The sequence below is a fragment of the Oenanthe melanoleuca genome, chromosome 1, assembly GCF_029582105.1.
Source record: "Oenanthe melanoleuca isolate GR-GAL-2019-014 chromosome 1, OMel1.0, whole genome shotgun sequence".
Taxonomy (NCBI): domain Eukaryota; kingdom Metazoa; phylum Chordata; class Aves; order Passeriformes; family Muscicapidae; genus Oenanthe; species Oenanthe melanoleuca.
In genome coordinates, this window is record NC_079333.1 from 28,251,914 (window position 1) to 28,266,578 (window position 14,665).

The 14,665-nt window shown below is 41.2% G+C and overlaps 1 protein-coding gene across 1 annotated transcript in view; it reads right to left on the reverse strand.

Moving 5' to 3' along the window:
• Positions 1-14,665, reverse strand: part of TEAD4 (TEA domain transcription factor 4) — a 50,164-nt gene that overhangs the window by 7,682 nt on the left and 27,817 nt on the right. The window contains exons 4-10 of the mRNA XM_056498482.1: positions 12,378-12,442; positions 11,678-11,740; positions 7,907-8,041; positions 7,049-7,092; positions 6,431-6,486; positions 5,541-5,671; positions 4,439-4,612 (exon numbers count right to left, since the gene is read on the reverse strand). Of these exons, the coding sequence (XP_056354457.1) occupies positions 4,439-4,612; positions 5,541-5,671; positions 6,431-6,486; positions 7,049-7,092; positions 7,907-8,041; positions 11,678-11,740; positions 12,378-12,442 (668 nt within the window). The remainder of the gene's footprint in view (positions 1-4,438; positions 4,613-5,540; positions 5,672-6,430; positions 6,487-7,048; positions 7,093-7,906; positions 8,042-11,677; positions 11,741-12,377; positions 12,443-14,665) is intronic.

The following is a 14,665-nucleotide window of genomic DNA, read 5'->3' on the forward strand; positions in this document are numbered from 1 at the left end:
AAGATGAAAGGGAATAATAGTGACTACGAATCAAAGGAAATTAATCTTCCCAGAACTCCATCAAGCAGGAGACCTAATCTTCACTTTATAGTCTGGGAATGCATAGAATTTTTTAATATGTAACTGGATGTGACTAGAACCCAGGTGCTCAACTCCTCTCTGGAAAATGCTCTAGTATGTCCAACAACAAATGAGATGAGTCTTAAACACATTTCTTACCCCAACCTAGGCAGCCAAAGGAGACACAGGCACGATTTAGAAAAGTCTCACTGCAGGGGCTGAGCTGCCTGCCCCCCAGGCTCCCACTTGCCACTGCTAGAACAGGGTGGGACTGCGGGGGCAGCAGCAGCATTCAGGCTGTTGGGTGGTGTCCAGCATTCAACAGCTGTTCTCAGTCTCTCTTACAGCAAAGGTAGAAGATCAAATAAACGAGGCATATTACAAGCTAAATCTGAGTTATGAGCCACCAACTGGACCATGCTACTTTATCTGGCAAAGTCAGGATTCTTGCTTTCTGTCCAAGAAGTTCCAGATGTAAAAAGCTGTGCACACTCTGGCATAGCAGAAATCCGATGTGTGAGATGTGTTCAACTTGCTGTGTAAGCTCAGCACAGATGACACACTTATCCATAGCTTGCCTGATGACTTCCAAATATGCTGAAACAACAATCATTGAGATATCTGTGATACAGCACATCTCAGATACTCACATACTGTTTGCAAGAGGGAATCTGCCTGCTTGGGGGGAAACATCTGAGATTTCCTCCTTTCCAGAGAAGTAAGCAGAATGTTTAATTACCTAGAAGACAAGATTTCTAGATGGAAAAGAAGAGTTTTGTTCCGGGAAGAGCATAATAGCCCTCCACAAGTTAATCTGCTGCTCTCTCCCCTCTATCTCTCGATAAGACTCTTTGAAAATTCCTCAGCAGTTCAGTCTTTCAATCTACCTTTCTCTGCCAATTATCTCTACACTGCTGAACACTGTGGGGGACAACTTTGGTGGAAAAAGAGCCATTGGCAGAATCCCCTTATATAGGGCAGCAACTGGAAGTGGTGCTGGTCATGGCAGGTTAAACTAATGCATGCAAAAATCATAAAATTCCCTGTTTCTAGCTGCTGTCTTGTTTGCTGCCTCAGGAGTACCAAGAACAGAACGGACATGGATACCAAATTGCCATTCCTTGCTCTCCAGGCAGTTTCACGATTGAAAGCATCCAGTGGGCAAAGAAGGGTGCTGAGAGCAATTTGCACTTGCTGCTGTTTTGACTGGATTTGCTTGTGACAGGAGAGAACCCAAGTGCAGGACAGCAGTTTCCAGCCCACCCTTTCAGCACTTTCCCACAAAAGTGTATTCCATTTAGCTGAAAGAAGACACTCAGTGATTTGACTGCCTATCACCAAAAAGAAATTACTACATACATTCTGCACATGCAGGACAGAGATCCTAAGAAATTGCCCTGATTCATGTCTCTGCAGATGGCTGCTCTGTGCAAAGTACTACCTGAATTCCTGGTTTGTCACTTTCCTTCTGTCTTTCATGCAGAATGTCACAACTTCTGAAAGCCCCAAGATGCAAGAGCTCCATTCTACTAGCGTGCAAAGCCCTGAGAACGCCTCTTCCCCAAACTATTAATAACGATCCATATAGGAGGAGTTCACGGGGAGAAGCAAGGAACAGGTGGCAGAGATAATATTAGCCTGGAAAAGAGCAGGGCTGCCACTGCCCATGTGTTGGGAGGCTGATGTCTCACATTCATTGTCGTGTGCTAGAATGCACTTGGAGCACAGAGAAATGTCACACAGATGTCATACACGACTTGCCAACCCAAGTCCAAAAATCAGTCCATTGTACCAAACTCCCAGTGCCAAAATCAAGGAAGAATTACAAACACTGCTTATGTTTCAAACTCATCAGCTGTTAACTCTTAGCTATTGTATAGATAATTTAAAGCACTTCTGACCAAACATGAACATCTCTTTCTCAGTCATACTAGATCCTTAGTACTACCACATTGAGGTCAAGAAACCTCAAACCTGGTGTCTAGAATTAGGCCTCTAGTACACAACAGATCATCTGGTATATTCAGTGGTTACTGCAGCAATGGCAGGTTCATGCCTCAGATTCTTCAAGTCTAAAACTGCAGATACACAACCCCAACTTACTCATTCCTCGGTTTTTCAAAAGTCTTTGTCACCTGTAACCACAACTTCAACTCAGAACCTCTGAAAAATCAATCATATCTTCATGTCTCAAAACATCCCTACAAGTATTTAGTTCTACTCACCATTTTATCCTAAAATGATGTTATAAATTCAACAGTGTAGTAATTGCTTTATACATCTTTGAACATCAACAGTACATTTGTATATTTGTCCAGAGCTATCAGGCATCAAAATTAAAAAGCACCCTAGCACATACTGCTACAAAAGTATGAAAATGCAGAGGGATATAAAAATTTCTGCTGAAATCCAATTTTCTTCCTTTTTTGTTTTTAATCATATTGCCTTATCTGTGAAAAGTGTTTGTTTCTTTGTTTGCTTCTTTAAAGTCTTAGAAGTTTTCATTTAACTTGACTTGCAAACTTTACCTTTTTCTAACTTTGACTATTGTCTATTCACAAGCTGTAATGTTGCAACCAATAAAACCTGATGTTAACTCCAGATAGGATTCAGCAATGCAAGGGTACCAAAAAAAGAACCAGACAGTCAAAATATTAAACCAAGCCCAGGAATATTTCTGTCCTTGTAAGTATAGAATTGCAGAGCCCCATCACATCGTGCACACATTGGAGTAAAGATGTTTCAAGTCCTATGTCACATCTCTTTAATCAAGCCAAATTCCAGTGAGCTGATACCCTCTGAACACTGGACACCTCACGTGGGAAAGAAACAGCCCAACTTGATGACATGCCACCATGTAAATCTTTCAAAACTCTGATAAAGGTTGGTCTGACATGGTGCATAGGCTACACTTAGACTTCTGATATTAAAAACCAAGTTATCACAATCCCCAAACTGAACCACAAAAGCAGAAAAGCACACTGTCAATTTTGACAAATAAAATCACAGTTGCACCAGATCACAATTTCACGATTTCTCTCTCATCAAGTCAAGGAGTTCCAAGTGTTTAATTCTCTCTAACATCATCTAACATCTCCCTCTAAGCTCTTCTTTTTGGTTCTTGAGACTTCCAAAGCACAAAAGGCAATCAACACCTTTCAAAGGGTGCCCTATCAAAGGATAAGCTTCACAGCAAGGTGCTGTCTTCTCTCCCATCGAGAGCAGAGCTGATCTTTCACCTTTTGTTTCAGCACCCCAGGCAGGCTTTGTGGTACTTTGCAGGAGCTAATCCCATGAAGGGCCCAGCTCAATAGCACAGAGTCTACAGATAATAAAATAATGTATCCTCAAAAATCATCAGCAACCAATGCTCTAGGCACAGGCACTTGAGAAGAAGACTGCCAGCCAACATTCTCCAACTCATTGCTGGAAAGGCTAGGCTTGGGACAGCTGGGAAGTTGCATCTCAAGGCACTTAACTCTTCTGAAAGCACCAAAGTCAGGAGGCTTTCTAGCACCACTTTGTACGAAGGGAATGAGAGATAAAAGCTCATTTTTCATCATCTCACTCTGACCTGAGGTTGAATAATGTGGTAAACTCAAGGTGAAAGGCTCCAAATCCCATTACACATTCCCTCAGCCATCTACTGTACAACTGCCCTGAGCTACTATTATTTTTAATTTCGTAATTCTTATGATAATATCGATCACCAAAGCTATTTTGTTTGTACCTTGAAGCACAATGGCACAGTTTTTGCAAATTTTCAGTAAAATCACAAAAATCCAAATTGAGTGAGTAAGCTTTTGCCAGTCTGATTTCTGCCAATTTACCAGAAGTCATTCCAGTAACATATTATCAGCATAATCCAATTTCATTATATGTTTCTTTTATCTTTTGCTCTGCCAGCAGAAAGTATGCATCTGTAAATTATTAGTACTTGGATAATACAAAATGCAGCTACAGAGACAGGAGAAGAGATGGAAAAGTACTGTTTCTGACTGAAGAGTTAGAGAACACTGAGAGAAGTGAATGCATAAGAGTGCAGAGAACATTTTCTTCTGAATTCTTTACTTACACATAGATAAAAATTCTAGAGGGTCCAAGTCACCATTAGCAAATCTGCAGACAGTAGTCAAGAATGACTCTACAATGGACAATGTGAAAGACACATCTTGCTGCAGGCCAGAAAGTGTACCTTGTGGGGTCAAGGAAAGATCTTGTGGGGTCAAGGAAAGTGACAGCTGTGGCTGTATTAAGTTGCCTACACAGCGAAAAATTTGTTGGGAGGCAGCAATTTTCTAACAGCCAGCAAGGTCACAGCTTTTAAAGTGAGAAACTTCATAGCAAATGGGTACCCTACAAAGGGCCCTTCTCTTACCCAGAATTTGACAAGGAAGAAGGCATTAGCTGGCCCCCTTTCAAAGAGCTCCTTCAGGCCTCCTTTCTTCTCGGGGAACTTGTCATAGATCTGCCGGATATCCACTGCCTCGAGGTAGGGGTCATTGTAGCTGGGGCTTGACTGCCCAATGTGCACAAACAGGTGTTTGTTATACTGCAAGAAGAAGGAAAACATAGAATTAGAAAATTGCTCAGTACCATTCAGCACACACTGAACATCCATTGTCCTTCACAGAAGACTACTGGATGTCAAGGAAGATTTGATAGCATTTTCTAAAAGAGCAGAAGAAATCAATAGAACTATCTCTGCTAATACCAGTTCATGCTGTTCTTTCCTTCCCATCAATATATTCATGCTTCTTTGAAACACTTTGTTGTGTTTTTGCTTCCACTATTCACTCCTAAATCATTGTCTCAAGCTGCTGCCATATAGTCTGAAATAACCTGAGACACACAGTGTTACCTGTGACAGGTCACTCAGTCAAACATCAATGCTCCTGTCCTATGAAGAGCCTGAAATCCCACAGAAAATAAATCCCAGACAAATAATACTATATTTTCTGAACTTTTCTATCTCAGCCCATCACCAGAGCACACCTCAAGATGGAGAATCAAAATGTTTAGTGAGAGAGAGAAATCTTAATACTTCCATTTCATAGGTGACACCATGGAAACACATTGATGCAAATTCATCCCAGTTGCCACCAATTTTAAGTTCTCAGCACACCAGAAAAACATATTGCTTTATGTCATCATAACAACTTCTGATTTTGGGTTCTGTATTGGAGTCTAACTTACGAGGCTGGACAGGACAGCCAGAATAGCCTGGCAGGGGCTTATGACCTCAGAGCCTTGGGCTCTGGTGTATGAATGCCCATGACCCATCTACAGATCTGGTTCTATTACTACTTATCCTCTAAGAGGAGGATATCTTCTGTTTCCCAAGGATGCCTTTCTATTCTCTGAAGAGCAAATAAGCAAGTATTTCCATACACATAGAGTAGTAGAACACATCCATGATGAACAGGAGCTGTCCGAAGATGCTAAATTAATGACGAGTGGAAGCAAGGTGTGTTTCTTACTGTGTCTTGGTCTTGTTGTTGTTCCAAGAATGCAGAGAATTCTAACATCCAAAGTTTGGAGCTAGCAACCCTTCGTCCTTGCCAAGCTGGTGCTGATGGGGAAGGTGAGAGGCCAGTAGGAGACTCAAACCCTAAGCACACAGGATTAATTTAACAATAGTTTAGAAAAAAATGGCAATAGCTTTCCATTAGAGCACCTACTGACACAGCTGACTCATACTTTTCTTATGGCTTCATTCATCATGCAAAAATATCACTCACAAGGTCCTCAGTCTACCTGTGCTCTAAATGGCTTGTCAGTCACCCTCTGCTAAGGCAGCACTGCTAGGAGTCATGATGTTAAAGACAAACTACCTGTGTTTGGCACCAGAGAAAACATGTTCAGCAACTTTAAGAGGACTTAGACAGAGCCCTAAAGGAGCAGTGAAATAAACTGTTTAGTATCAGAATGAGATGTCATCATTAATCTCTCAAAATGGGGAAGCTGAGAAGGAAAAGACATTTCTTACTCCACTTAATGAGACATTATGAATGCAATCACGTTGTGACAGAGAACAGTGCTCTAGAGCATGAAACATGGTGGAAGACCCGTAGAGATACGTAAACTTTTATTTTCTGCAGAGCCAGGAGGAAAAAATCCCCTACACAACCAATATAAAACAGGAAGAAAAGTTTTGTAAAATAAAACAAAATTTAAAAGCTTCAGCCCTCCCAGTAAATGGATAGCAACAGGTAATAAGAGGAAATCATATAAAAATTGGTTTTGGCTCACTGAAATATTTCAATTGGTTTTGTTTTGTTTAAATTAACTTTCAAGATTTTTTAGACTGCTGGCAGTTTTTGAAGTTGTAACACAATTTGAAAGGAAGGAACTACATTTCCTTACCTACCTGGTATTGGAAGCGGAGGCTGTACAGCATAAGGTTGTTGAGCAAAAGGTTTCACGCTACAGAAGTACACAAAGAGAGGTGGTTAATAAAAACCCAACCAAATGAAAAAATATTCTTCATCAACTGTTTCCACAGATAAGATCAAGTAATTTCTCCTCAGGGAGAAAGTGGCATAAATGTCTTTTGGAAATTATCTTTCTGTATGGGCAAGAGAGGGTCATGGGCAAAGACTCAGAAAGCAGTAAGGGGCCAGGACTGAACAGATTAAGACTTCTCTGCAGGTGTTCAGCAAGCCCTCCCTCCAGACTTGTTTTTCTGAGTTCCCTATCAGCCTCTTAATACACTGGTGCCCATTTATTTATCCTTTCAACTACAAGTAGTTTTATATCTATGCAAGTGGATATAGGTCTGGGCTGGATATCTCTTAGACTTTTAGGCCCAAATTCAGAAACATTCAACATCCACAAGTAAACACAGCTTTCAGGAGAGCTCAGCTCCATTTTAACACTACTGTAAGAAAAATGAAGGTCTTAGCATTCCATAGATCTTGTAATGCTAATGGTGTTCATCAGGCAGCAGAAGCACCTGCTTTGGATGCTCACATGAAGGAATACTTACTCCTGGGAAGATCCAGCTTGGCCTGGCAATGGTCCTTGCCAAAACTGCAAGAGAACAACACATAGGCAAAAGTCACAACTCTTAGGACAAAGATGAAAAGGCTTGCTCTTTTCTGAGGAAACAAACTGTAAGCTCCCAGACCTTTAAAGATGTGAATGAGTTCTCTCCTCTTTCTACATTCCTAATTTTATTCTTGTGGAGATGCTAACTGGTCTTTTTTTTTTTTTCATTCTATACACTACTAGAAACTGACCCAAAAGTGATCTTTAACGTTAAATATTATGCATGCACCTTCTGCTTCAGTCTCCAAAGCATTTATAACACTTGCTGTCATGGAAGGACCATTTTCTCCAGGAAAGTTCCATTGGAGTTACTTTGGCAGAAATCAATGCTCAGCAAATGCTCACTCGGCCCAACTCATAGGTACAGGGATGCTGACAGACCTTTTCTATTAAGGATTTTATGTAAGAGCCATCTGATCAAAGTTCCGAGAATAAGATTGGGAAACATAAACTTGAGAAAGGGTCAGGATGGCCCAAACAGATTTATTCTAAAAAGATGCTGGACTAAGAAAGCAATACAGATACTCAAAAACATTTCAGACAGATGAAAATCTAAAAGAACTGGTTGTTCTCTCCCTTGTATCATTAAAAAATTATGTCGTAAAACTCTATCACTCTATCAGTGTGAGGAAAGAAGTGGACAAAACTGTTGTAGCCACGTGACACATTTATTCTACAGAGATAATGCCTTTTGGCCCATTCTGTCTCAGTTCTCAGGATTTTTCTGAGCAGGTCCCAACATCCTTTTAAATACTAGAGTATTCTCAAAACTCCACCAAGTCACTGATCCACTCACCCCAGAAACAGCAGGGTAGGCTGGTCGTGGGAGACCAGGCAAGGCCATTTTACTATGGAAGGCAGTTGCAGAGATAATCTGGGCAGATGACATTGTAGCCATACTCTGCATGGCTTTATCTTTAGCTGCCTGATCCTATAAGCAAGAGTAGAAACAGAAAAAAAATCAGGACTATTAAAATGATTACCCAAGTTGCCAGCTCTAATGCTCTATAACCAGAATTCTCATCAGCTTCTCTGTTGGGAGAAAGCATCTCTGAAATCCTAGGCAGCAAATTCACCAATAACTGTCCTCAGAACTCTTTAAAGCTGTAATGCTGTCACTCTTACTACAGCTTCAGATGTGAATAATCATGCTTTCTGAAATGCTGCTTTAAAGAATGTTAAGCATTTATCCTTTCTGTCTGAGTGTTTTCAACCACACAGCTGAAAAGTTTTGTTGTGGAAAGTACACCTCTCATTGACTCTTATGTTTTAATAATTGGTAAGAATATTCAATGGGAAAGATTCTTGATTACAAAAAAAAAACCCTCAGAGGAAAAGGTCACAAAAAGAGATCATCATTATCATTGCAAAAACGTCTACCTCAATTTGAGACTGCATTAGTCTCAGGTAGTTCATCATTTTATCCCCATCTTCAGGGAAACTTGAAACCTTCCTCATCTCCAGGGCACATGTGCAGGGAGATTCCTTCTTGTATTTTAACTGGACTGTAGATTTACATACATTCTTACAGGCAATGACAGTGCCACAATTAGTGGGTCTGAGATATGTATAAAACAAACAGCATTCTTCATTTCTTCTTTCAAGGAATAGATAGGCAAACAGAAGCACTTCCCCACATACTGCCTTTCCTCTTACATCCCCTACAATTAATCTTCATCCTTCAAACATTCCACATTTATCTGTGTCATTATAATTACCATGGAAAACACAGATTAATTCATAGCTTGAAGGAACTGCTGAAAGAGGTACAACAAAAAAATCTCAATCATAAATGTTCATGTTCAAGCAGAATGATCAGTAGAAATGGGCAAGACTTACACCTCTTCTTTTTTAGACCATTTGTGACTCTTGTTAGTACCATTCAAGTGAATGGAAGGGAAACATTTTAAACGCTGAGCAAGTTCCTAATATTCTCCAAAGCTGTGAGAAACCTCTTCAGAATTCCAGTTTAAATTATGCCTTAGGGAGTAACTGAAGGATTACCTACATTTTTATGGGAAATCATTATTTTCTGTTTTTTTCTTATTTAAGGACTATTTCCCATGTGCCATTACAGAAAAGGATTTTTTTCCTTCCCTTATTTTCTCACTGGAAAAACTGTATTTGTCTACCTGAGTTTATATATAAGTTTATGGGGAAGATGCATTTACTTGTGGAGGTATTAAAAGTTAAAAGAAAATGTAAAATAATTAGGGAAGGAAAGTATTTTGCCTATTACCCTCTGTGTTTTTTTATTTAAATGCTTGACAGACTGCTGGAAGAGCACATTTTTAGAAAAGACATCTCCTTTCTGTTTCAGCTAACAGTTCTGTTAAAAACAGTTAAGTGTTTTCCAGTATAAAAAGAAAAAAGATGAAAAAAAAAAGGAAAAAAAAAAGGAGGGATAAAAACTGTTACCAAACATTTGCAAAGTTTGTATTTTCTTCTATTATTCTTAAAACACATAATAATGATGATGGTGATTATGATGATGATAATACTACCACGATTTCCCACCTTCTTCCTTAGTGCAGATGATATCTATTAGCCACCCAGGGCGTGGAAAACTACTGGCTTTTGGGAACAGAGTTTTCTTCAAGTTTTTCCCTATTTCCCAGCTCTGTCTTTTACAGATACTTTTTAAAAGGACACCCCAGTTTGTGTGGAGATGGAAACATTGCAGTCACTACTCTGAAAACTCATCATGTAGCTGCTCTGATTGCTAGGATATAAAAACAAAAATGTGCACTTGCTTTGGAAAATGAACAGTGATAGGAGAATACACAGCTGTCAGCAGGATTTTGGAAGAGGGGCAGCAGTTTCTGTGATTTCATTTCCTTGCTCTATGGAAATGGCCAGCGAAAGCAAAGAAGTAAATGAGTTGAATCAGTGCTCCCGACTTGCCACTGCAGGCGGAAAGGAACAGCCTGGTCCTGGGGAAGGGTTCTCTGCAGGCAGCTGGGCAGAGCTCACAGCATGGCCTGGGTGGTGTAAAAGGACAGCAGCCAATGGCTCCATGGGGCTCCCCAAGACACCTTCGTTCCCTGAGAACAAAACCGGCCAGCTCCTGTGAGCTAAGTGGAAACAGGCTCGGCTGACTGGCTTTTCAATCATGCCCAACCCCAGAGCTGTGACACACAAGGAACAGAATCAAGGTTACAGATGGAAGCAGCAGTAAGGCTTTTAACACCCCGGGCAGTTGTTGTTTCCTGCTCGCTCTAACCTGCCTCTCCAGCAGGCCTCCACCTGAATTGACCACTTAACAGCACCACAGGTTTCAAGCTTAGGCAGCCCTACCTGGGTGTACTGAATTAGATAGTTGTAATTTGTGCCTCCTTCTCTTTATCAGAGCAGCTGGAAACACAACAGGCTAATAAAAGACACAGCACAGCTTTCTAAAATGGGGCTGGGATGTCGAGTGGGGGGGGCTGTCATGGCTTAGACACAGCCCCTGCTTGCAACAGAGCTGCATGCACGTCAGCACTGGGCAACACTGAGTGCCAACAGCTCACACACAGGACAGTCCACTTGCCCTGGTGCCCAGTGAGGAGCTGCCCAGGCAGCCAAGAGGAAGCACATGCTAACAGCCATCCCTCAGCAGCCAGGGACGGACTGGGCTGTCAGTTATTGTCACCTGAAGCATGGAAAATCAGGAAAGCAAACTCTCTCCCTTCCAGATTACTTATGGCCATACCAAACAGAAAGGTCAGCATTCACCTTCCTTCTCTGGCTGTCTCAGTGAAACATAACAAGGCTCAGACCTCACATCCTGCTCAGAAAGCCCTTTCTGGATAGCTCACATTCTAACAGGGGACAGACACCCTCTTCTGCAATTGTCATATACAAACTTGACCTTCTCAACATTTCTGGCAATTCAGTCTGAGCACATAAACCATTTTCCCGCATCAAATCTGAGTGGAAATAAATGTCAAGAGGTTCATTAGGGTGATCTTGCAGCTTTTCCTATGGAAAGGAAAACACAGCTTTGCTCAAGCAAGTATTCAACCATTTTCTCTTTCTCATTAGCTCCGGCCTCTTCAAATCAGGTCTGCATTAATCAAGGAGTAAAGTCTATTCAGTTGGCACCATTTTACCTGAGAAGATGCCAGCTGGCTTTTTTGCTTCCTCTCAGTGGACAACCCCACATTACTACCTCTAGCAGAGGTGGAGCTGGTGCTCTAGTAGCTGTAAGGCCACCAAAACATCAGCAACTGCTTACTGGTCAGCATTGGAACCATAAAACCTTTCTCCTCAGGTAAACACTCTCTGCACACTCCTAAGTCTAAGGGTCGTTCAGATTTGAATGACAACAGCATAAACCAGAGGTAGAAATAAGACACATGAAATTTAAAAAGTTATTGTTTCTTTATTCTTTAAATAGAATTGCTCCAGACGTCACAGAGCTTCAACAATAATGAATGTTTGCACAACATTTCCTGGGAAGAACCTTTTCCTCTCCAGCTTACTACAGTTCAGTGACTAATCTCAGGCTTTTTTAAGGCTACTCAAAGAGGGAATAGCTGACTTGGAGGGGCTTGTGTGATATGCTAAGGGATATCCACCATACCTTGAGCTTGGCTTGGATCTCTCTAGCTTTCCGCCTTGCCAGGACCTGGATGTGGCTAGATACCTGCATTGAAAGAAAACTCCATGTTCATTCCAGAGGAATACTTGGTAGCCTCTTGTAGCACTAAACATACTTTAGGCAGTTATTTAGGTTTGGGGGTAGGATGGATTTGGGCTAATAATGAGATGCTTTTCTTTTTCCAGTGCCATGAAATAGGGTGGAGGGGTAGCAAAGATGGGCCATCTAAGGCAGGTCTAGTCTGCTCAGTGCTTTTTCCACCATAGCCTGGATATTCATTCCCAAATTACAAAGACTCCTTTTTCGTCTTGTGAGCCAGGTATTTTCAAAATCATCACTGCTGTCCTGTCTGCTTGGGCTAAACAAGGAATCTTCATGCAAAGAACCACTGTTGTTCCCTGAAACACTCATCAGTAAGTAGGCCAAGCAAATAAAATCATGCTATTTAACAATGGAAAAATTTGTGGGTCATGATATGATTGGCAGACATGAGCATTATAAATCTCCTGCAAAATGCCTGAGCTGACTCTTCCTGCCATTCTTATTAACCAGCTCAGCACAACCTCCTTCCAGCGAACTCAGAAACTACTAACAACTGAGCAGCAAGAAATTTGCTCTCATTAGCCCTCAGTCTCTAAAGGTCCAAAGAAACTAATCCTTACAGGGAAAACTGGACACTTACCTGTTTCCTTGTGCGTGTTTTCCCTGTTCTCAGCTTAATATAGCGGGCAATCAACTCATTTCGGCCTGGAACAGAGAAATAATGAAAATGCAAGTTCAGAAAGCAATGAGCCCAGCAAAAAACGATAGGTAATTCCATTGTGTAGCTACAGAAATCAGCAGCAGGTTGATTCTGTCACACTCCTTTCTTAGAAAAGAAATTATTAGAGCACATGGTAGAAGTCTGAGTTTTAGGAGCAGTCTCCTATAACATCCCCATAGGCAAACTGACAATGTTTGGGCCAGATAATTGAACAAGGGGCTTGATGAAAATTGGCTGAATGAAAGGATGGGGTCCCAGTTGACAATGAGCTGACAGTGAGGCAGCAATGCACCCTCCTTATGGCAAATCCCAGCTGCCAAAAGTTCAAGGGAAGTGATCCTTCAGCTCCACTCAGCACAGCTGAGGCAACATGTGGAGTATGGAGTCCAGCTCTGGCGGCCTCAGCATGAGAAAGATGTGAACACACCAGAGCAAGTCCAGCAAGAAGTCAGCAAAAATTATTAAGAGACTAGAACATCTGTGCTATGAAAAGAAGCTGAGAGAACTGGGTCTGTTCAGCCTGGAGGACTCAGGAGCAGTTTTTCATCAATAATAATAAAATAAATTATCTGAGGCAATGAAGGGAAAAAGATAGCCACCCTCCTCTCAATAGTGCCCGGTGATAGAACAACTAACAATCGACACAAATTAACACATATGAAATTCTGTCTAAAAACAATTGGGGGAGAAAAAAAAAAAAAAAAAGAAACACCCAACCTTTTTTTACTCTAAGGGTGGTGAAACATTGGCACAGGCTGCCCAGAGAGGCTGCAGTTTCCATCCCTGGAGAACAGTCACAACCCACTGGACACTGCTTGAGCAGCAGGGCCAGACTAATCTGAAGAGATCCCTTCAAACCAAAAGGAGCCTGTCATTCTGTGTAACTAAGTCCAAAAAAATAAACAACAACGGGGAAGCACATGGAAACAGCTACACAGAATTTATCAGTGTGATATGATACAGTGAATTACAAGTGCTTTCAGGCTCCTGCAGGCAGGCTATCCAGCTTTATTACATTGGCTTCCATGTATCAAATCTAAGTCACACAGATTTTATTGTCTTTCTGGAGGTGGAGAAATTAGGAGCAGAAATAGAAGAGCAGCAGTTACACATCTGAACTCTAGGCTGGTTCAAAGCAGAAAACACAAAAGAAAAAGAGCAGGCTTTTCAAAAAAATACATTTGTGGTGACCACAGGAGTATCAAGATAGTACTGCAATAAAAAGTTGGGAGTAGGAGCTGCAAGGCTGTGAGACATCTTGATATGGCTGCAAGTGTTTGCAAAATGAAGCAGGAATGAACTGGGAAACAAAGCCACAGCTCTTGCGGAGTTTATTTATAACAAAATTATAAAACCCCAGTATTGTCTGTGGAAAGTTTGTGGGCAAAGGACTTGTGTATTAGGACATCACAGACATCAAAAGGCAAGCAGTGAAATCAGTATTAAACTATCAGTATTAATTATTCCAGTAGTTCAATATTCCATGAAAAAGCTGTAACTTGTTTTTATTTCAAACTCTTATTTCACTCAACTCTGAAATAAAGTGTATACAAGGAAAGACTGCTGAAACTGACCACTCAACCCTTTAGGGAAGGACTGGCAAAGCCCTTAATTCCATCTGTTTCTGAAACAGAACAATGCAAATGTCCATGACTGCAGTTGTTCATGAAACACAACCAATGCACACACAGGGATGGGAAAGCATTTTACATGTACAGATCTTAATCTTCCCTTAATGGTGTCATTGTAGCAGCTCCTCTTATTCCCCTGGGAGAAGAAACAGGTCTGTAGCTGAGAAACCAGCTCCAGCTCCTGTAAACACAAATTAGGAACCGTGTCTGTGTCAGAAACAATGCCCTGCCATGTAAGCACAGACCGCTTCAGTTCCCACAGTTTCTGCTTTAGCACAGTGAGTTTGGTGGGAGCAGATGCTGTTCTGCCACCTTCCACCTGGCTGCTCTTCCAACCCGTGTAAACCATTTTCACAAAGCCGAGACCAATTACTAGCAACACATACCCACACCGCCTTCCTCTAGTGCCAACAATAATATTTATGGCTTCTCAAAGCTTCCATCTGTTTAGACATGGATCCAAGCTGAAAGGTAACAAACAACTAAAGTGATTCTTCTCAGACAGATGCCGACATACAAAAAATTTCGGAAGGACTGTTTGACACACAACAGAAATGGGAAATGTGCTGAAAAACA